The sequence below is a fragment of the Lissotriton vulgaris genome, chromosome 4_1, assembly GCF_964263255.1.
Source record: "Lissotriton vulgaris chromosome 4_1, aLisVul1.2, whole genome shotgun sequence".
NCBI classification, from domain to species: Eukaryota; Metazoa; Chordata; class Amphibia; order Caudata; family Salamandridae; genus Lissotriton; species Lissotriton vulgaris.
Genome location: NC_141691.1, coordinates 2055689285 through 2055711331, shown reverse-complemented (window position 1 = coordinate 2055711331; position 22047 = coordinate 2055689285). Strand labels below are relative to the sequence as shown.

General features: G+C 46.6%; 1 protein-coding gene across 1 annotated transcript in view; it reads right to left on the bottom strand.

Annotated features, from left to right (window-relative positions):
* LOC147724957 (butyrophilin subfamily 1 member A1-like) overlaps positions 1-22047 on the bottom strand; it is a 181123-nt gene that overhangs the window by 146357 nt on the left and 12719 nt on the right. Inside the window, exon 2 of the mRNA XM_086967093.1 lies at positions 21521-21750. Within this exon, the coding sequence (XP_086823219.1) occupies positions 21521-21676 (156 nt within the window). The 5' untranslated portion in view covers positions 21677-21750. The remainder of the gene's footprint in view (positions 1-21520; positions 21751-22047) is intronic.

Sequence of the window (22047 nt, the reverse complement as noted above, 5' to 3'; positions counted from 1 at the left end):
TATAAAATGTTATAACTGTACAGTCTGTTATTTTTCCGTCTTTATAATACGGTCTGTTATTTTTCTGTCTTTATATTATGCTTTCTGAATTTCGGGATTATAATATGTCATAACTGTTTGGTCAATTGTTCTGCTGTCTCTATTATGCTTTCTTTCTTTGCTTTCTCCTCTCTTGTTTTTTTGCCTTGTTTTCTTGCTGTTCTATTTTTATTTTTTTATTTTGTTCTCTTATTATTGTTATGAAGGAAGGGGGGTGTGTTGGGTTCTTGCCATCTTGCCTCATTGCCCGTTCTATCTTGGAGTGTTGCTGATGTAGTGTTCTGGGTCCTGCAGTTGCTGCCAGGGAGTCGCTGTGACTGAACGTAATAAATGCACCTCCTACCTGACTGGAACTGCTCTTCTTTTCAATATGCTAACGAATTGTGTACACCCCTAGTACATTTTGAACGTGTGTTTAATGGTAGGGGTTGCAATTCTATTATTGACTATGCCTTAGTGTGAAATCGGTACTCATGCAATGTCCGGACTTTTGAAACCCATGCTATCATAATGAGTGATCATTACCCAATCAGCTTTGTCTTCAACTTAGAGAGAGGCTGGATAGAATTAAGAATATTTAGCAACTTGTAAATAGGTCCAGTGACGAATTTGATGCCTGTCTTTCTGCGGAAAGGATTGATGAAGAAGTTCTAAATGCCTCCCTTAATATTAAAGGTGAGGTTCAGAAATTATTAACGAGGGAGCAGAAACAGGGAATGCATAAGTCACAGGGCTGGTTTGATAGAGAATGCATTAAGGCCCACACTCACTTGAAGAAAGCACTGCATAGCGAAAGTAGATCTAGGGAGGAAATAAGACAGGCAAGAACTATATATCGGCAGGTGATAAAAAAGCGTAAGGCACAATTAAGATTAGAGGCGTGGCAGACGTTACACCAGGCATGCTTAAGGAAGGATAATAATGGCTTTTGGAAAGCCGTTAATGCACCTTTTTTTGTTAATAGGGACACTGATATTATAGATATTGCCATTACTGAGGATAAGTGGGTCGAATATTTTTCGAGTCTCTATAATGATGAGACCATTGGACAAAATGAGGCCTCCTCAATAGCTAGGGCGACCGATGATAGTACACAGACTATAGTATTTCCAATAGATATGGAATTTACCAGCGCCATAATTGAGAGTGCATCTGGTAAATCACCAGGGCCGGATGGCATCCCTGTGGACGTATATAAAACGAATATTGAGCTGTAGGCCCCACTATTATCTAATGTCTTAATTAGGTGCAGCCGACATGATTTTATTCCCACCTGGTCGTATACAATAATGATCCCCATTTTTAAAAAGGGGGATAGAAGTTAACCAAGGTGCTATCGTCCAATCTTCCTGTTAGATTCCCTGCTGGTAGTAGGGAGGGTATTTCTAAACAAATTACAATCATGGGCCAAAGAGACAGGTGTGTTATCTAACCTGCAATATGGGTTTTGAGCGGGGCTTGTTACAATTGAGCAAGGACTTAATTTAACCCTGATAATAAGTACATATACCTTAGCAAGGAAGGTAAAAACTTTTTATGTCATTCGTTGACCTTAGTTCAGCGTTTGACTGCGTAAAACATGAAAAGCTGTAGAGTGTCCTCAAAGATATGGAAGGGGATCCACCTTTACATTTATTTATTAAGGAGTTGTACAGGGAGGCCGGGGCAAGGGTTTCTTATGGGAGGCAGGAGAAGTGCTCGTATGCTTCGTATAAGAAAGGGCATGAGGCAAGGCTGCATACTTGCCCCTTTCCTTTTTTCCTTATATAATAATAGTGTTGGTCAATATTTGATTGAACACCGGCAGGACTATCCGATCATCAAAAATACTCCCATCCCCATCCTACTTTATGCAGACGACACAGTTAACATGGCGCGGAGGCAAATGGGGTTACAAAGAACTGTCACTAACTTTGTTAATTATATGCACAATAGGGGTCCTAAAGTAAATATCAGTAAGACATACACAATGAGTTGTGGAAAAAAATTATAAACAAATGTGAGATTTTTATTAACAATAATAAAATTGAAAGCACTGATAAGTTCTCCTATCTGGGGATTAACTTTGATTGGACTGGGTCTTGGAATGCAGCTACACAGAATAGAAAATTAATGTTTTCAAGAGTAATAGGCGTGGTTATTAATTTTTCAAGGAAACTAGGCTGTAGACCTGTCCCTGAGTTATTAGCTATTTATAAATCCAAATGTATATCAACGGCGATATACAAGGCAGGCATTTGGGAATTTGCAGACGTTCAACATATTCAACGCTGTGAAAATGCTTTCACCCGTTATCTGATGGCGGTTCCTAGCTCCACTGCCACTTTTAATTGCCACATGGAACTTGGTCTCCCCTTTATTTCTAATATTGTCAGAATTAACCCCATTTTACTTTTGCACAAGGTATGGGCATAAACTGAGACTGGTATTAATTGTGATGTAATTATGGATGGTTTCAAACTGGATAGCGTGGCCAATATACCATAGTTTAGTTATATTAAAAAAATGGTGAAAGAAATTGGCCATCCTGAATATTTTGATACTCCGGAGATTATGGTAACAATCCCTAGAAATACCTTAAAAACAGATTGTTTGACCCATCTAGAGAATAAGCGATGGCTTATAGAGAGAGACAAAAAAACTGTCATGGATAACCATTTGAAGACAATATGCCCAGGTATACAACCCTATTTGGTCCAGGGAAGTTTTGGTCGTATGCTTTTAACCCGTTTTCATTTTGGGACTTTCCACAGAATGATTACCTTCCCAGAAGTTAATGACTAGTCGAGAAACCTACTCCCATGCTCGTGTGATGACATTTCAACCCAAATCACGTTGCACTGTATTTTATTCTGTATGGGGCATATTAGCAAGAACCTTGTTAAAATTATCGCTGCTAAAACGGCGATAATGGGCCTGCTAATATGCGTTATAGAATTCCAATAGAAGCACAGGTTAGATGTCCTGCACATCTAACAACGGTCCTAGAAAATAAAGTAAAAAAATTGTTTTCGGTGGAGTGGGTGCATTGCATCCACCTCTGCCCCGAGTGCCCCCCTGGCCCCTCTTTGCCCAATTACTCAATTATAGGGATTGAGACCTGATACTACAATGCTCCTGGATAAAAATGTCCGCTGGCGATATATCAATGTAGTTTTACAACCTGCCTAACTTCACAGCCGAGGTGTGTAGTGACTACGGAGCTCATTTGCAAAGGTCAAGCAATTAAAATATGCTCTATTCTTCACTGCAAAGCTCTAGGTTATGGAAAGGGTGACTTCCTAAATCTCTACATCCCCAGAAGATGTGTGGAACTAACTCCATGTGAAAGGTTTGATTCCTGCTGTCGCTGATCCCCAGGAGAAGGAGGCCTGGGTGGTCCCACTTCTGAAGCACAGGAGACGCGGACTTGCCCGGTCGTGGCCTACCAAGTTTCAGGTGGCAATGGAAAGGGTCGGGACGGTGGCCTCTCAGCACAGTGCAAACTCTTTTTTCCCTCTTACAGTCCAGACAGGCGTCCGACTCTCGCTCAAACACACCTGATTCTGTGACCTCGACAATCAGCACCAGTTATGAACCAAACTTCACACCGCGAGCTGCGGATGACTTGCTATAACTGCTCTTACACACCGGCCACTGTATTCAGATGACTGTGGGGAACGGCCTCAGGGAGCTATCTGCTTACCATGTGAGATTGTGTCAGCAAGACCGATAATGTGCTCCGAATAATGGGCTCAACCCTCAGCGACCATGGGTGGCACCAACTCCACGTCCCACACACTGAATCCAATTTGGACTTGTTTTCTATGCAACTTTGCTTTCATGGTTGTTGTTTAAAATTTGGGGAGTTTTGGATGGGAATGCACAAGTCTTCAATACGGAGCTAGAAGAGGCAGCTTTGGCCTTTTGTTGTTCGTAATGACAATCTATATGACATGGATTCGAATTCTGGGATCATGTGGCACTGACACACCGTCACGGGGCACAGCCGGCCACGAGGGCTAGGTTCTTCTAGTGCTCGTGTATGTCGTTATACCACTATGTCACAAACAAGCGTAGTGCACACCATTACCATGCATAATGGGAACCAACACTGATAGCCACATCCCACCACATAATGTCTTAACGTGTAGTGGGTGCGGAATTCCCTTCCTGCTAAGCGATTTCGTTTCCAAGCCTGCCTTAAGAGCTGTCACATGCATGTTGCACTGCTTCAGGAAACACAACTCACGCTAACCGAACTGCAGAAGCTTGATGAGAAATGGAGGGGGCAAGTCTATGGCACAACCTCATTGCTTTATGCCCACAGGTTATTTATTTGGGTCATCCTGGGGATCATATATGCGGTGTACCATCAAAGGGTGGATGGGAGGGGCATTTACTCATTGCGGAGGAACACCTTGATGGCGCTCATCTTACAGTGATAGCGGTGTATGAATGAATGACTACGCACTTATATAGCGCATGGCTACCCGGAGGCATCTCAGCGCATTGGACAACCAATTCATTTCTCAAGGCTCAAGGAAACAGAAAGGTCTTTAAAAGTTTCCTGAACCTCATGTGGTTAACTTCAAGTCGGATGGTGTCCGGAAGCTGGTTCCAAAAATTTGCAGCTTGTATGGAAAAACGTCTGCCTTCCATACGGGTCCTTTTGACCCTAGGGACCTTCAATAGTTTCTTATTGCTGGATCTTAGGGTCCGCGAGGTCTGATGGAGTTGGAACATGGGTTAGATCAGGGGAGGTTCGGAGTCTATCATCGCCTTATGCACGATAGTCATGGCCTTGAACCATATCCTTTCTTGCACCGGCAACCAATGCGGTTGGCGTAATGCTGGCTTAGCCGAGCTCCTCCATGGGGTATCCAACAGCAGACGAGCCGCACAATTCTGGACTGTCTGCAAGATTTTAATCGTTCCCTGTGGGGCACCCAAATAGACAGCATTCGCGTAATCCAACTGCGATACGATCAGGGCCTGAACCAGAAGAAGCCTAGCATGAAATGGGAGGAGCTTCAGAATCTTCCTTATTAGTCTTATTAAGGCGTAACAGGTGGCTGCCACCTTCCGGGATTGAACCAAGAAACTAAGAGTTGGATCAAGCCAGTCACCCAAGCTCTTAATTTGTTTCCGGGAAAGAGGGGGCTACTAGGCCACAAAGCATCAACCACGGTTGGTGCGTTGTGCCCCAACATCATGACCTCGGTTTTAGTGCCATTAAGTTTCAGGAAGCACTCGTCCATCCAATCGAGTACTTCCCTTAGGCATGCAGAGAGATTGTTGCTAGCGGAACCCTGCCCAGAGAGTGACATTACTAACTGGGTGTCATCGGCATAAGTGACAAGTTGCACCCCCCAGGGCAAAACCACCTCAGCCAATGGCCTCATGTAGATGTTAAACATGGTGGGACTGAGGGACGATCCCTGGGGGACACCACACTGCAAGGGAATCTGAGTGGAAACTGCCTCTTCCTCAAAAACAGTAAAGGTTCTGTCGGTGAGAAAGGAATGAAGCCATTTAAGTGCCACACCGGATACTCCTACGTCACTCAGCCTTTGAATCATGATGGTATGATTCACAGTGTCGAAGGCTGCACTGAGGTCTAATAAAACAATGGCTGCGCAGCTTCCGGAGTCCACGATTTTTCTGGCTTCTTCAACCACTGCAATACAGGCGGTCTCTGTGCCCTGTTTGCGCCTGAAGCCCGTCTGGGTGGGATGAAAGGCATCATTGTTTTCAAGGAAAGTGGAAAGTATAGCATTCACATGCTTCTCAGCCAACTTACTAATGCTTGGCAGTAAGGAAATGGGGCGATAGTTTGCCCAGTCCTCCGGGTCCAGAATAGGGGGTAGATTAGGATCGCGGTTTTCCCGCATCCTCCTGGCCGGCGGAAGCCACCGCCGGCCCGAAGGATGCAGGAAGACCGCTGCTGAACCACAAAAGACACACCGCCATATTAGGATGGCGGTGGGTCTGGTAATCTGTCCGCAGCTCTTCCGCTGCGGTTGCCTTCCGACCGCGGCGGAAAAGCTTTAACATGGCTGGCGGTGTATATCAGACACCGCCAGCCATATTAGCATGGTGTACGATGTATGCTTTTCCGTGGCGGCTTTTCCGCCGTGGAAAAGCAAACGGACCTTCACTTCGGGGGCCCGTTGCAGGCCCCCTCGGTGAAGGTGGAGTGGGGGGTGCACATGGGCGCCTTTCCCCTGAGGCGGAAGCCGGGGGCGCTGTGCTTATATTTTAATCTTTGCACTCTGCACTTTTCAATATTGTATTTTACTGTGTTTAAACGTGATTTTTAAAAATTTGCTGCACATGTCCTAATACCTCTAGTAAATTAGGGATTGAATCTTGTAGTTGATTGAATAACTTTCGGATCCCTGGCCACTCGAACCGACTCCCAGAGCGCATTGGTATCCGGGGCGCCTGGAGAGAAGGGTTCGGCCATCTTGGGTGAGGGAGGGGTGGCGCTCGAGATGCAGGACGCTTCCCACCCTCCTCACGTCGGATATAAGATGAAGGCTTCCCGTCCGCGCAGCGGACGGGCGCAGTGGGCGCGCCGACGGCGCGCCAGAGGCGCGCCAGAGGCAAGCCCGTCTGCGCCCGTCCGCGCCGGGACCGGGCCCAGGGCCATAACCCCTGCTTGTCCCTTACCTTATCAGCGGTGCACCTTGCTACAACTTCGCCCCTCGCCCGCCTCCTGCTGCACCATCATTGACCCGGCACTCATTCTCACAGGTACTACCTTTATTTGTCCTCACTGTAATATCCCCATTCACTTTATTAAAAGTACCACCACTACTCCTGCCACCAAGAACATTAAGGAAAATCATATCACCATGGCCCTTATCAATGCGCGATCCTTGCCTAAACACTGTCAAGAGATCGCCGACCTTATTATTGATAACAATCTTGATGCACTATACGTAACCGAAACATGGACTGATGAGGCATCGGCCCCAGACCTGGTTACGGCAGTTCCACCTGGTTACACTGTCCATAGGCAGGACAGGGTGAAAAACAGAGGTGGAGGTCTGGCCATCATAATTAAAGATCACTTCGAAATTCGTACCTCCCCCATCCCGGCTTTGTCATGCGAAGCCCTACATTTTATAATAAAATTCTCTCCGTCTTTCAGTTTTAAGGGAGTGCTTCTATACCGTCCTCCGGGGTCCAGAGCAGCGTTCCTGACCAACCTGGGGACGATAACTGAATCTATAGCCACAGATGAGTCCACCACGGTTATGGGCGATTTTAATTTCTATCTTGAGCAACACTTGGACAATGATACTATCTCCCTCACGTCAGACCTAGAATTAATAGGTCTTAGGCAATTGGTTGACGCCCCGACCCATCAAGCAGGACACACGTTAGATGGCATCTTCACTAACATCGAAAATCTACATGTGACCGACATTCTCCCGATGACCTGGACAGACCACTCGGCCATATTTTTTAGTATGACCATCAAAGACTCGCTGAGTAAAAAGACCCCCCACCTCAAGTCTGGTCCTTTCAAAGCCTGGAAAGATTTAAATTATAATAATTTAAACATACTATTAACTAAACTCAAACCAGACCTATCCAACAATCCCAGTGTTGCCACACATCAATTCCATGAATGGCTGAGGGTCGCCACTTCGGAATTAGTACCAACCAAATCCCATTCTAGAAATAGGCACACTCCAACTGCTCAATGGTACACTAAAGAATTAAAAACACAAAAACAACTAACAAGGAATAAGGAGAGACATTGGCGACGAGATTATGATGGCGAAAGTAAGGATGTATACAAAAAGGCCCTAGCCACCTATAAGTCCATGATAATAGAAGCAAAAAAACTCTTCTTCTCTAAACATATAGAATTAGCCAAAAACTCCAGTAAACAGCTATACAATATAGCTAAAACATTATCAGGTAACACACCAGACTTAACTCCTCCACCCTCGCAATCACTATGCGACGCTCTATCTGAGTTTTTCTTTGAGAAGGTAAATAACATCTACCAAACTTTCACTTCAGAATCAAGCACCACCAGTACTCCCCCTCCTCTGATAACTTTGAGCAATCCTCTGACGAGCTTTACTCCTCTAACTACTGATCAAACTAGGACCATACTGAACTCAGTTAAATCAGGATCAGCCTTGGACCCTTGCCCCACTTCTGTGTTAACTTCGGTTGCAGACACCATTACCCCTGTCATCACCCATGTCTGCAACTCAATACTGAGCTCCGGGTTTTACCCAGATGCCCTGAAAAACACACTGATTAAGCCCTTACTAAAAAAGGTCAATCTGGACAGACAAGAGCTGAAAAACTATCGGCCTATAGCGAGTCTCCCTTTCTTAGCTAAAATCACGGAGAAAGCTATGAACCAACAGCTATCGGACCACATAGAGAGAAATAACCTACTTGATGACACCCAGTTTGGGTTCCGCAAATACCATGGGACGGAAACTGCTCTCATTAAGGCAGCAGATGATATTAGAACCATCCGGGACCAGGGAGGAACAGCCCTGCTGGTGCTCTTAGATCTTTCTGCAGCTTTCGACACAGTTGACCACAAGATCTTAGTCAACCGTGTCGAAAAAATGGGCATCCAGTCCACGGCAAAAGATCTACTGACCTCCTTCCTATCTAACAGAACGCAGGCGGTCACTCTCGGCCCATTCCAATCTGCCAGTCGGTCGCTACCGTGTGGGGTTCCTCAAGGCTCATCCCTCAGTCCGACACTTTTCAACATCTACGTGTCGGACCTTGCTAGTGTCGTCAAAGCACATGGGATGAGCCTAACCTCATACGCCGACGACACGCAGCTCGTTCTGGCCATTAAGGATAATGGTCAGGAGGTGGCCGAACGGTTCCAAGCTGGTATGATGGCAATCGGAGAATGGATGGCAGGTAACTGCCTAAAGCTAAACTCCGATAAAACGGAGGTGGTCATCTTTGGCAAGCTCTCACCATCTTGGCCCACAGCCTGGTGGCCATCAACTTTTGGCACCCCACCCTGTCCCGCCTCTAAGGCAAGAAACCTGGGAGTCATGTTTGATGACCAACTCAACTTTATGACCCATGCTAACAAGGTAGCTTCCACGGCCCATTACAAACTCAGGATGATTAGAAAAATCTTGCCTTTTCTACCTGACACGGCCGCCAAGACCCTGGTTACATCACTGGTTCTTACCTCCCTTGATTATTGCAATGGCCTTCTTCTAAATGCACAAAAAAGAGTCACAAAAAAACTACAGACTGTACAAAACGCGGCTGCTCGCCTGCTTTCCAAAAAACCCAAATTCACCCCCATCTCAGATACCCTGAGAACCTATCACTGGCTGTCCATCCAAAATAGGATAAAGTTTAAAGCCATGTGTATAGTGTACAAAGTGATGCAGGATCAGGGGCCTCGCTTCCTTAAAGATCAATTAAAACTCTACAATCCAGTCAGAACACTCCGCTCCTCTACACTCAATCAACTAATCACTCCACGCAGCAGAACAGCTACTTGGGGCGACCGTCGTTTTCCGGCCGCAGCCTCTAGGATCTGGAATTCCCTACCTCATTACGTCAAATCCAGCTCATCACTCCTTCAGTTTAGGAAACAATTAAAAACCTGGTTATTTGACCAGTAACTCACATCCTCAGCTCACCGTACCTACTTCTTAGGATAGACATTACTGCAGTCAAGCGCCGAGACACCTACGGGTATTTGGTTGCGCTTTAAAAATGCCAGTAAATAAATAAAATAAATAAATAAATAAATGGGGGGTACCTATGGTACCCCCCTGCATTTCCGTGAACAAAGCAGCAGGCACCGCCAATGTTAAATATACAGGATGTGACCGCCAGGGTGGCGGTCGAATCCAAATTTGCACGGAGGGACCTGTCCCTGCAGACGGTCCCTCCTACTCTATGGTGGCGAGCGGACTCAGGTCCGTCCGCCATCATAATCGGCCCCTAGGTTTTTTCAACAGAGCCTTCACTCTGGCCTACTTCCAAGAAGATGGAACGAGACCTGATGCCATAGAGGAATTAATTACCTCCTGGATGACTGGTGCCACCGTCTCTGAAACACTCTTTAGTATGGTAGGAGGGGCAGCATCGGCGGGGGACCCAGACTTAAGGTTTCCCAGCAGTAGCTGCACCGTCGAGCAGTCAAGTGGATTAAACTCCTCGAGCCTGGTCATGCCAGGAGGGGGAGGGCGGAGTGGCTCTAGAGTAGTCTGCTGAAATACAGAGTAAATGTTAGCCACTTTAGTAGCAAAGAAGTTTGCTAATTCATCACAACGTTGTTGTGCGCTTGCTGGGTCACTGAGGGGGCAAGGGGGAGTGACTAGTGATTTAAAACATTTTAAAATTTCCCGCGGGGATTTGGAGGCTGAAGCTATCTTTCCTTGGTTGTAGCTAGACTGGGTTGATTTTTTTTTTTTTATAGGTCCGCAAAGCAGATCTGTAATTCTCTTTACTGATCTCTGAATAATCTTTCCTCCATTTTCTCTCATGCTGTTTACAGTTTAGTATGAGAGATTTTAGTTCAGGGGTATACCAGGCTTTTTTATTAATGCCACTCCGGTGGCAAAATTCAGTTTTTGGCAAGGTAGCATCAAGTGAGGACTCCAGCCAGTTATTAAAAAGGACATTCGCCGCTAGTGAGTCGGTGCTGCCGGCAGGCACAGTCTTCTTCAGATTCAAGGTCCATTCCTCTACAGACAACTTGGACCAACAGTCAGACCTTCTGGACAAGTTCACCCCAGTGCTTTTTCGGGATCCTCACTCCCCGACCTTATGGGGGGTGACTTCAGAAGGCATGCCGGATACATCCTGCAACCGCTCCTACTCCCCAATGCACAGTGCAAACTCAACACTTCAACAAATGGCTGACCCAGCATCGCCTACAAGACAAATCTCTCTCTGATTATTGTCCTTTACAACTGACCTGACAGTGGGGAAGACCGCCCCCCAGGATAGCTACCTGGTGGCTGCAGACCGAGGAACTACCAGACCCTCCATTCGGGGAATAATTTTGCAAAGTGCATTACCCAATATTTCGAGCTGAACACAGATTCTCCATTGGGCCCCATTACAATGGCTTTGTCCGCCTGCCACCATAACGGAAAACGGGACTAACAGTCAGAGGTGCGGCGGACCCATGGGGCCAATTAGGATGCTCAATTGGTTTTACTTGAGTGGGACGTGGAGCCTCTGGAAACTGAGGTGTTGAAGTGTATTGTGTCAGCTGAGCAACTTCAGCGGATGCACTTGCAAGGTAATGAGGTGGTGGTGGCACGGCTAGGGAAATATGCTCATAAGCAGTGCATAAATATGCTTCATGCCGAGAGAAACCGCTCAAGGACATTGCTAGCGTGGCTAGTAAAGTAAGATCGGTACAAAAGGGGGTGGTGATGAACGGAGCATCTGAATCGATCAAACACTCACACCCAGTCAAAAGATCTGGGTTTAATCCATCACCGTTCTTTAGCCCACTCTGCCACCCCAGTTCAGACATGGCTATATGCAAATCAGTCTGACCCTGTGCCTCATGGGAAAAGTCCAGCCCGAACTGCCAAGCCCCTTTTGTACCGCTTTTGGCCGCCAAAAGTGTGGCAGGGTGTGCTCAGACGTGACTCCCTTGCTCACTTTGCCACTGGATTCAAGCAAGCCGGGCTGAAGGCGGCTGGAATGCCGGATACCGGTCCTCGGAAGCTTGTTTCCGGTCCAGGGAAGACATGGCTTGGCAGTTCGGGCTGGACTGTTCCCATGAGGCACAGGGTCAGACTGATTTCCATATGGCCATGTCTGAACTGGGGTGGCAGAGTGGACTAAAGAACGGTGATGGATTAAAACCAAATCTTTTGACTGGGTGTGAGTGTTTGATTGATTCAGATGCTCTGTCCACCACCACCCCCTTTTGTACCGCTTTTGGCCACCATAAGTGTGGCAGGGTGTGCTCAGACGTGAGTCCCTTGCTCACTTTGCCACTGGATTCAAGCAAGCCGGGCTGAAGACGGCTGGAATGCCAGAAACCGGTCCTCGGAAGCTTGTTTCCGGTCCAGGAAAGACATGGCTTGGCAGTTCGGGCTGGACTGTTCCCATGAGGCACAGGGTCAGACTGATTTGCATATGGCCATGTCTGAACTGGGGTGGCAGAGTGGGCAAAAGAACGGTGATGGATTAAACCCAGATCTTTTGACTGGGTGTGAGTGTTTGATTGATTCAGATGCTCTGTCCATCACCACCCCCTTTTGTACCGCTTTTGGCCGCCATAATTGTGGCAGGGTGTGCTCAGACGGGTAAAAAGACCCTGGCACAAACTCTCCATCCCCACTCTTCACGAAACATTAGGAGGATTCCACTGCAAAGCCAATCAGGACATCAATACAACCTATACCTCTTTCACCTCCTGGATCACAGACGGCCTTGATACTCTCATCCCAGCTAAACTAACTAAGGGACGACTCACACCCTCTAATCCCTGGTATGATGAAACACTTAAAGCCATGCGTAAGGACTGTAAGAGAGCCGAGCGCCAATGGAGAAAAAACTTTGACAGCCAGGATAGGGCTAATTACCTCTCCAAACTCAAAGCCTATCACAAAGCCATCAGCACTACCCGTGCAGCTTTCTATACGGAGAAAATCAGTTCTAACCCGAATCCATCCAAAGTGATCTTTAAACTTGTTAAAGAGCTACAAAACCCTAGGTCACCCTCCCCCAAAATTTCATCCAACGAACAATGTGAGCAGCTGGCCACATACTTCGTGGAGAAAGTTCAAAACATCCATGCTACTTTTCTGCAGAACTCTCCGCATTCTGAGGAATGCAAGAACCCAGCCTCCACCCATACCCCCCTTACCCAAATCCCTGCCATCACGACGACTGAGCTGATCAAACTTTGTAAGAAAGTGAAATCCGGCTCCCCGGGGGACCCTATGAGCCCCTCTCACTTTCTGGACTCGATTGACTTCTTTCTGCCCCCCATGATGGACATTCTTAATCTTTCCTTCGCCTCCGCCTCTGTACCCATAGCTTGGAAACAAGCGTGGGTATCCCCTATAATCAAAAAACCCACTCTGGACCCGTCAAAGCCAGAAAACTTTCGGCCAATATCCCTCCTCCCCTGGATATCTAAAATAGCAGAAGCCCATGTCAATGGCATTCTCTCTAAACATGTGGACCTAAACGGAATCTTGGACCCATCCCAAAATGGCTTTAGAGCGGGTCACAGTACCGAATCCGCCCTATTGGCCACGACTGAACATCTCCGGACGATTTTAGACTCCGGCCAAAGTGCTGCGCTGGTCCTTTTAGATCTCAGCGCAGCCTTTGACACGGTATCCCATGACATCCTTCTGAAACGTCTGGAGATGGCCGGCGTGTCTGGCCTCGCCTGGTTCCACTCCTTTCTTAAAGATAGATCCTTTAAGGTATCAGCTCCCCCATTCCTTTCAAAGTCCCATCCTATAGCGCAAGGAGTTCCCCAGGGGCTCAGCGTTGAGCCCCTCCCTCTTCAACTTGTATTTCCAGCCGCTTGCGCATGTGGCCAAAAAGTGGGGGCTCACGCTGGTGTCGTACGCCGACGACACCCAGCTGGTCGTCACCCTCTCGGAAAGCCCGTCCACCGCGGCATCCAAGTTCAGAGAGGGCATGGCAGCAGTGGCACAATGGATGACGGATAACTACGCCGGAAAAACCGAGGTGCTCCTCCTTGGCAGAAACACCAGCCTATGGAACGAGCACTGGTGGCCGTCATCCCTTGGCACCACCCCACTCCCCAAAAACTGTGTAAAAAACCTGGGAGTCTGGATGGATGCCAGCCTTAGCTTTCAATCACACACTAAAAAGGTGGCTGCCACCTGCATAGGTCTTCTGAGAAACCTTAGGCCTATATTAGGATTCTTTGATCCTAAGGCACGACAGCTAATTGTCCAGGCAACCATCTTGTCACGCCTGGACTATGCGAACGTCCTCCTCCTGGGAGCAAACAAGGCAGAAACGGCCAGGTTCCAACGAATCCAAAATGCGGCAGCTAGAATACTGGTCGGTCTCCCACGCAGATGCTCAGCCAGAGCCACCATCCGCAAACTCCACTGGCTGCCTGTGGAACACTGAGTCAAATTTAAAGCTCTCATTACGATCTTTAAAATTGCCAAACAGGGAAACCCCCCCCTGCTACGAAATCTGGTCTGCCCCTATGTCCCTGGCCGTGAACTACGCTACTCCAACCAACTTCTCCTGAAAGTACCCAGAACTAAGCGCTGCCGTACTGGAGGCCGTTCCTTCGGCGTTCTTGGTCCCAAACTGTGGAACGAGCTTCCGCTCAGCATACGCTCCATAGACTCTCTCTCTGTCTTCCGTAAGGCAATTAAGACCCTTCTCTTCCCTGCCCCATAGGCCTCCCCTAGCCTGTCCAGGAAGGTGTATGTTTGTCTCTCAGCCCCGGGACACCCCATTGCTGGGGTAGCTGTTGCGCTTCACCAACCCTAGAATAGAATAGAATAGTCCCTTGCTCACTTTGCCACTGGATTCAAGCAAGCCGGGCTGAAGACGGCTGGAATGCCGGAAACCGGTCCTCGGAAGCTTGTTTCCGGTCCAGGGAAGACATGGCTTGGCAGTTCGGGCTGGACTGTTCCCATGAGGCACAGGGTCAGACTGATTTGCATATGGCCATGTCTGAACTGGGGTGGCAGAGTGGGCTAAAGAAGGTGATGGATTGAACCCAGATCTTTTGACTGGGTGTGAGTGTTTGATTGATTCAGATGCTCTGTCCATCACCACCCCCTTTTGTACCGCTAGTGAAGTAAGATCAGCACAGATCCCCAATAGGTGCAATCAAGATGGCCAAAGGCGAACTACTTACAATGCGGGTAGTCATTAATGCTGAGTTTCATGACCTTTTCAGTCCTTGTACAGGGTAGTGCCCCATGGGTCTCTGGAATGAACGTACGAGTTCCTTCGACATCCTCCACTAACCAAGTGGTCCCCATTGCATAGGGCTTACCTGGATGAGCCTCTTCCACTAGAATAAATAAGAGGTGCCATTGCCCAAATTGGCCAGAATATAGCACCAGACACAGATGCGCTGACAGTCAAGTATTATGCCAGCTTCTCAGCCCACGTTACATAGTACTTATTGGTCATGTACACCGAGGCTAGGAAGATAGGCCAATTTCCGGACTTGTTGAGAGAAGCTCTGATTGTCAGTTGCCTAAACCTTATCGGTAGATATTGGACATCCTTTACTAAAGGCTGCTGTCATTACTTAAGTTAGATTATAATATCCTGGGAAAGGTGTTATCCAAAAGATTGCTCCCCGAAACGGCGCACTTGTACTTGAGGATCAAGCAGGGGTTTATACCTGGGTGAGGCACCTTTCTCAACATCCGTCAGTTGCTACGCTTAATCCAGGACATACACCGAAGCTTTTAGCCGGGTGGCCATCTCTTTGGACATTGACAAAAAGTTCAACGTCTTGAGTTGGTACTTTCTGCAGCTGACTCTCGAGTATATGGGGTTCATCCTGGGATAGAATTTTGCTATGTACAGGAACCCTGCAGCCCAAGTTCGGACGGGGCAGGTGATATCGGACAGTTTCACAATAAAAAGGGGCACCAGGTACGGGTGTCCTTTGTTGTCATTGATCTTTGTACTGGTGGTGGAGCCTTTGGTTGTTCAACTGGTACAACTGACACCCCAATGGGGGATGTCGGAACGGGGTGTGCACCATATTATATATTGCTATAAGCGGGTAACACTCTGGTGTATTTACAAGAGGTTGTGACCACCCTCCAAGGAATGATGCTCCTACTGGAGGAATTTTGGGGTGTTTCCGGGCTCAGAGTGAATTGACACAAAACCTACCTCTACCCGATGGCCACAACCACTAAATCGCACAGGACTGCACCAATGGGACACGGTATTCAATGGTGTTATGACACCTTTAGATATCTGGGTGTCCAGATCTATCACCTACAGACAGATGTCAGGGAGGGTAATATGGACAAGGCAGTGAGATCCATCTGGCAGTCTCTGCCATTTTGGCAGCCTCTACCCCTATCCCACTGGGCCAGGTTATGTTATGTTATGTTAGTATGTATTTGTAGAGCGCACGTTCACCCTGGGGTTTCTTGTCGCTGTGTACCGCTGGGGAACCCGTCCTAGCTTTCCCTGTGAGAAGGTCCCTATTGGGCATCCCCAAGGTGAAGCTAGGCATCCCCGGCAGTGAGGGGGCCGTTGTGGAGATTAAGCAAGCTATTGCCCAGAGTTGCAGCGTGGGACCCATGGTTTGAGAGACACCGAGGCGAGATTTATCGAGCCCGCTGACAATGGTTCCGTACCCTGCCGCGTCGGGAATTGAACCCTGGTCCCGGGCCGACCTCTGCTTCTGGGTCTGCCGCCTTTAACCGGTGAGCCACACTTCTCCACTGGCGATCTCTAAGATATTGGTGCTGCCCCATTTGTTTTACTTCTTTGCAGCGCTTCAAATCGTGTTAGCACGTTGCTTCTTCCTCAAACTCCATGGTCTCCTCAAAGAATTGATATGGGGCAAGGGCAGGAAGCACATAGCCCTCGCCACTCTACAAGGGCAATTGTTTAATGCCAGTCTCAGTGAACCCAATTTTATATTGTATTATGCAGAAGCACATCTGCAGTGGCTGATGGGCCGGTTACAGACCCTCGAGTGCCCTAAACGGGATGCCCATTTGTAGCCTTTCTGAGGGTATGAATTTCAACACATGGTTAATTGACCCTGTGGGATGGCCTAAGCGGGAAACACACCACATAACTGTGATTTGGCTATGCTGGTATTGTTTTGTTCATAGAAAGGGCACTTGAATTCTTATTCCCCTTCCATAGACTTGTGGTGTTTGCCAAAACATCACAGGGAAATGCAAACTCTCTACACTGACATTTTGAAGGAGGCAGGGTGACCAAACTAGATGATCGTTTCCAAGATGGCTAGTTCATGTCATTCCAGAATGTCATTAATGCTTATGAAATGTATGGAATAGGGGCTGGTTACTTTTTGATGCATCACAATATAAAGAGTAGTGTGTCACTTGGGACACTGGGTAGGCATCATTTGCTCTGTCCCCTACATTGCATGCAATATTATCACATGGATCCGCGCCACACACCTTTACTACCCTCCACAATTCCCTTAATGTTGCACTTAAATCGTATGTGACTGGGGCGAGGGTCCTCCCACAACCGGTGTTGGACAAGACCTGACGCAATGTATTACAACATGTGAAGGAAGTTTTTCACTACGAGAGGTTCTACTTTGCACAATTCAATGATGTACATCAAGCGTATCTCTCCCCACAGCGCATTCAGCTTATGTTTCCAGCCCTGACACCTGAGTGTCCCAGGTGTAACTTGGTGAATGAGGGGTTCAATCACATGGTATGGGACTGCCCGATACTACTGGTGGTATGGCGTGAAATTAGAAACAATAGTTGCCGAACTTGTAGGCCATACTCTCACACCCACACTGAATCTTGTTTACTGGGGAAGAGCCCCAAAGCCAAATAGAACAAGCACTTCCATAGATTTATTGACCTCACATTTGTACTGTTGAAGCGACAGATAGCGATGCTAAGGAATGCACCTGCCACTCCTGACACCCAGCACTGGTTGTCCACATTGCATTGAACTGGGGAAGCGAAGTGAGCTAATTAATGATGATGGATTTAACCCAGATCAATAGTGGCTGGGGGTGAATATCTGAAAGGTTTCAGCGCTCCTTCCATCATCCTATTGTGTTTGCATTGTTTGTCCTAAGTTGGCAGGATATTTCCAGACATGGGTCCTTTGCTCACTTTGCCACTGTATTCAAGCTAGCCTGGCTGATGAGGGGTGTTATCCCAAAATCAGCCCCAGGAGTCTTGATTCTGTTCCAGGGAAGACCTGGCTTGGCAGTTTGGGCTGGACTGTTCCATTAGGAACAGGGTCAAGACTGATTTGCATATATCTGTATCTTAACTGGGGTAGCAAAGAGAGCTAAAGAACGAAGATGTATTCAACCCAGATCTCTTGACTGGGGGTGAGTGTCTGAAAAGTTTCAGCGTTTCGTCCATCATCTTCTTGTGTTTGCATTGTCCACATCACTGACATGGGTGCAAGCAGAAGTGAACACCCTTAGGCTTCTTAGGATGCGAGGGGACGGAATGGATGGCGAAGGTTGGAAAACCTACCCTACTAACATTGAGGAAAAAAACTATATGTGCCCACCTTGAAAAGGACAGTGTTCCATTGAAATGGTCACAACATTACTACCTGAGATTGTATACATGGTGGCAGGAGGGTTATGAGAGGCCACGAGGACAATATGCTTAGTGAATGCCTACCTGCCTGTTTCCTCTCCCCAGGAGACACTCTACCCACAATGATTGTAGATGGCCCATGAATCATAACATGTCCCTTACACGATGCTGTGAAAATGCCAACCCCATCACTTACATGGGTAGAAGTCCACCGCACTGACCCCCTTTCATAGATCCTTACACTGCATTGTCCCCCACATGCGATGGTGCAGCGACACTTCTGCAACGACCTCAACTTATGTCACCAAACAGGCCTGAAGCTACTTTTGGGTCTCAATGCTACCACATGATAATTACTATTCTTTCATAGACATAGACTCAAATGTGTACGCCCTTACTGTTTTTTGGGGGGGAGTTGAAGTATACTGTTCAATTCTACGTTTGTGATGTGTGTACTGGGGATTCACGTATGCTCATAATACTCTTATTCTGATGAAACAGTGTTTTCTAACATGTGAAAACACCAATAAAAACACATTTCAGTTTGGGATTCGCTTTAGGGTGGGAAGTTATGATGAAAGCCATTTAGAGTTGTGTTGGGTTTAGTACTGGGTGATTCTTGAAGTTTTAGGTTCCTAGGCAGTGTGGACATGACATTAGGGTAGATAGTTATAACAAAGTTTTTGAGGAGTTCTGTTTGTGGTAGGATTAGATGCTCTTTGAAGTGTAATTAGGCAGTGTGGGCTTTAGGGCGGGCAGGTCTTTGAGAAGTTGTTTTGGGGTAGGGGCTGTCCTTAAAGAGCAATTAGACAATAAGGGATTGACTTTAGGGTGCGTATTTATGAGAAATGTCTTTAAGGAGCTCTGTTGGGTGGTTGTTGAAGTGTAATTTGTCTGTAAGTGCTTTGCTATAGGGTGAATATTTATCAAGTGAGTCTTTTATGAGTTGGGTCGAGGTAGGCTTGGATGGCAATTGAAGTTTAGTTAGGAGGTATGACATTAGGGTAGTAATTAGGGAAGCCACTGAGGAATTGTGTTGGGGTAGGATTGGAGAGTTTTTTAAGTGCTAATAGGCAGTGTGGGTTTGGCTTTAGCATGAATACTTATGAGGCAGATCTTTGAGGAGTTGTGCTCGGCAGCATTGAATGAGACTTGAAGTGCAATTGGGCAGTAAGGGCTTGACTTTAGGGTGGGGAGTTATGAGGTAGGTATTTGAGGTGTGGTACCAGGGGTAGGTTTAGAAGAGACTTGAAATGAAATTAGACAATGAGGGTTTCACATAATGAAGATAACTTTGAGGTCTTGTGTATAGAGAGGATGAGAACAGGTTTGAAGTGTAATCAGATAGTAAGGGCCTGTCTTTAGGGTGCATACATATGAGGAAGGTCTTTGAGGAGTTGTGTTAGGGCAGGATCGACTGGTTCTTGAAGTGTTAAAGGTAGTGTGGGTTTGACTTTACAGTGGATAACTATGTGGAAGGATTTCGAGTTGTTGTGTTGGGGGTAGGATTGGATAGTTCTTGAAGTTTAATTAGGAACTGTGGTCTTTGGTTAAGGGTGGATAGTTAAGAGGAAGATTTTGAGTTGATGTGCTGAGGGCAGGGTTGGATGAGGTTGGAGTGTAATGAGACGTTGAGGGCTTGGTGTAAAGTGGAAACTTCAAAGGGATTCATTTGCAGACTTATATGAAAGGAAAGAACATGAAGTGTAGTTACAATATGGAGGTTTGTCTGTAGGGCATCTAGAGACGAGAGAGGCTCTTGAGAAGTTGTTCCGGTAAGAGCAAGGGAAGGGCGGGAATTGTAGTTAGGCAGTCATCCCATACCCTATGACTGATGTTTATTGGGGAGTTGGTGTGTGAAATTCGGCCTCCCTGAGCCATCCCCTGAGGCCAAATTTCATTTTAATGGGGAGGGGGCATTGTTCAGCCTCCGCAAGCCATTGTACAGAGGACCACATTGTCCCAGGGCCAGCAGTATTATGCTTTTGGGGGTGGGGGTGTATGCTCCCCTCTCATGGATCACTGTTAGTATCCTGGAAATCCCATACCCAAGGACATTGTTCCCTGTCCCATGAGAACGCAGCCAGAGAAGATTTCAGTGCTCCCATCCAGCGGGGTCAGAAAGGCTTCCGACAGGTTGTGGGGCATATTTTCTTCCTGCCCGTGCTCTCACTGTCAAGGAAACACAGAACTACTCCTGGCCTGCGGGACCAGGAAGAAAAGCTGCTCCTGTCAGCGCGAGCAAAGCTGGCTCCCACCGGCACCTTGGATGGTACCTGGAAGGAAGCTATCAGGGCTGCAGGTGCCCTGGGACTTGCATATATATATATCGTGAGCAAGGGAGCGTGACTCCCGAAACGCGTTGATGAGGATGCTTAATAAATAAGCTTTTTGACAAAACCTGTTCGTGAGTGCCTGGATGCTTTTGGTGGAATTGTGGATCTGAAAACTCATTTTGGATATATATATATATATATATATATATATATATATATATATATATATATATATAAAACGTTGTGTTGTTCAAGTATTCTCTGCCCCTCCTTAACGAGAGTTGCGTCATCTTTATAGACTCCTCGAACCGAGTCTAGGAAATACAGCCAAAAGATGACGACGCTGTGTGCGGTTCTAAATCCTTTATTCTCGTTGCTACCAAACGCGTTTTGACTGCCAAGCAGTCTTGTTCACTGATCAAGTCCTCTTTTGGCTATATATATATATATATATATATATACATATATATATATATATATATATGTGTATATATATATATATATATATATATATATATATATATATATATATATATATATATATATATATATATATATATATATATATATATATTGAAAAAAGGGGAAAGAATAATAAATAAACTGTAGTAGCTACTCATCTATAATGTACTGCTCCTGGAAAGGAGTGCCCCATAATGCCATTTATAGTCTAATTTAAATACATTGTACACCATAGTGGTGCCCCAATCTGGGCAAGGGCACAAACAACCTGTTTTTAAATGTTATGGAGGGCTGCAGGCAGTGGTCACGCTGATAGGAAAGAAGTGGTCACTAAAACTGAGCTTATCGATATACTGTTAAGGGCTGTTGGTAAACTAACCCCTTCTAAATATCATGCATGTTTTCCTCGTTCACTTAACACCTCACACACCATATGAACGTAGCACTTCAGTATTGTCCTGTGTTTACCAAGCAGTGTCTCACCTTCAGGGACCCCAACGCTGATTCCTCGCATTTCTTCCCTATGTCTGTTATCAGGGCACTAGGAGAAGTGAGTTTGGTGACATTCACATTTTGTACCATTGTCATTGTCTTCTTCTTCGCCTTCTTCTTCATCGCCTCCAGTTTACCAGAAAGCATCTCCCCTTTTTATCCCACTGGCGCAGCAGTTCGTCTGCAGATGGAATTTTATCCTTCTCAACTCTAATTTTATCCTGTCAGAAGCAAAGAAAAGCTTGTTAGATATTTTGAAGCAAGGCCATCCTTAGGGTAAAGGATAAAGGAGTGTGAAGCTCATTCAAATACCAAACCTTAAAAAGTGCTTTACTTCAGTTTTCAATTGCCACCTCTTGCAACGTCTCCTTTTGCTACTTTCCTCCTTTCTTGCACTCCCACATTCCCCGTTGGTAGACACGGGGATGCTTAAGAGTAGAGATTCAGTGCTCTCAGCCAGATTGTGGTGTTGGAGAAGACCTATCTCTGAGAAATTCTATGGATGTGTGTGTCAGTCT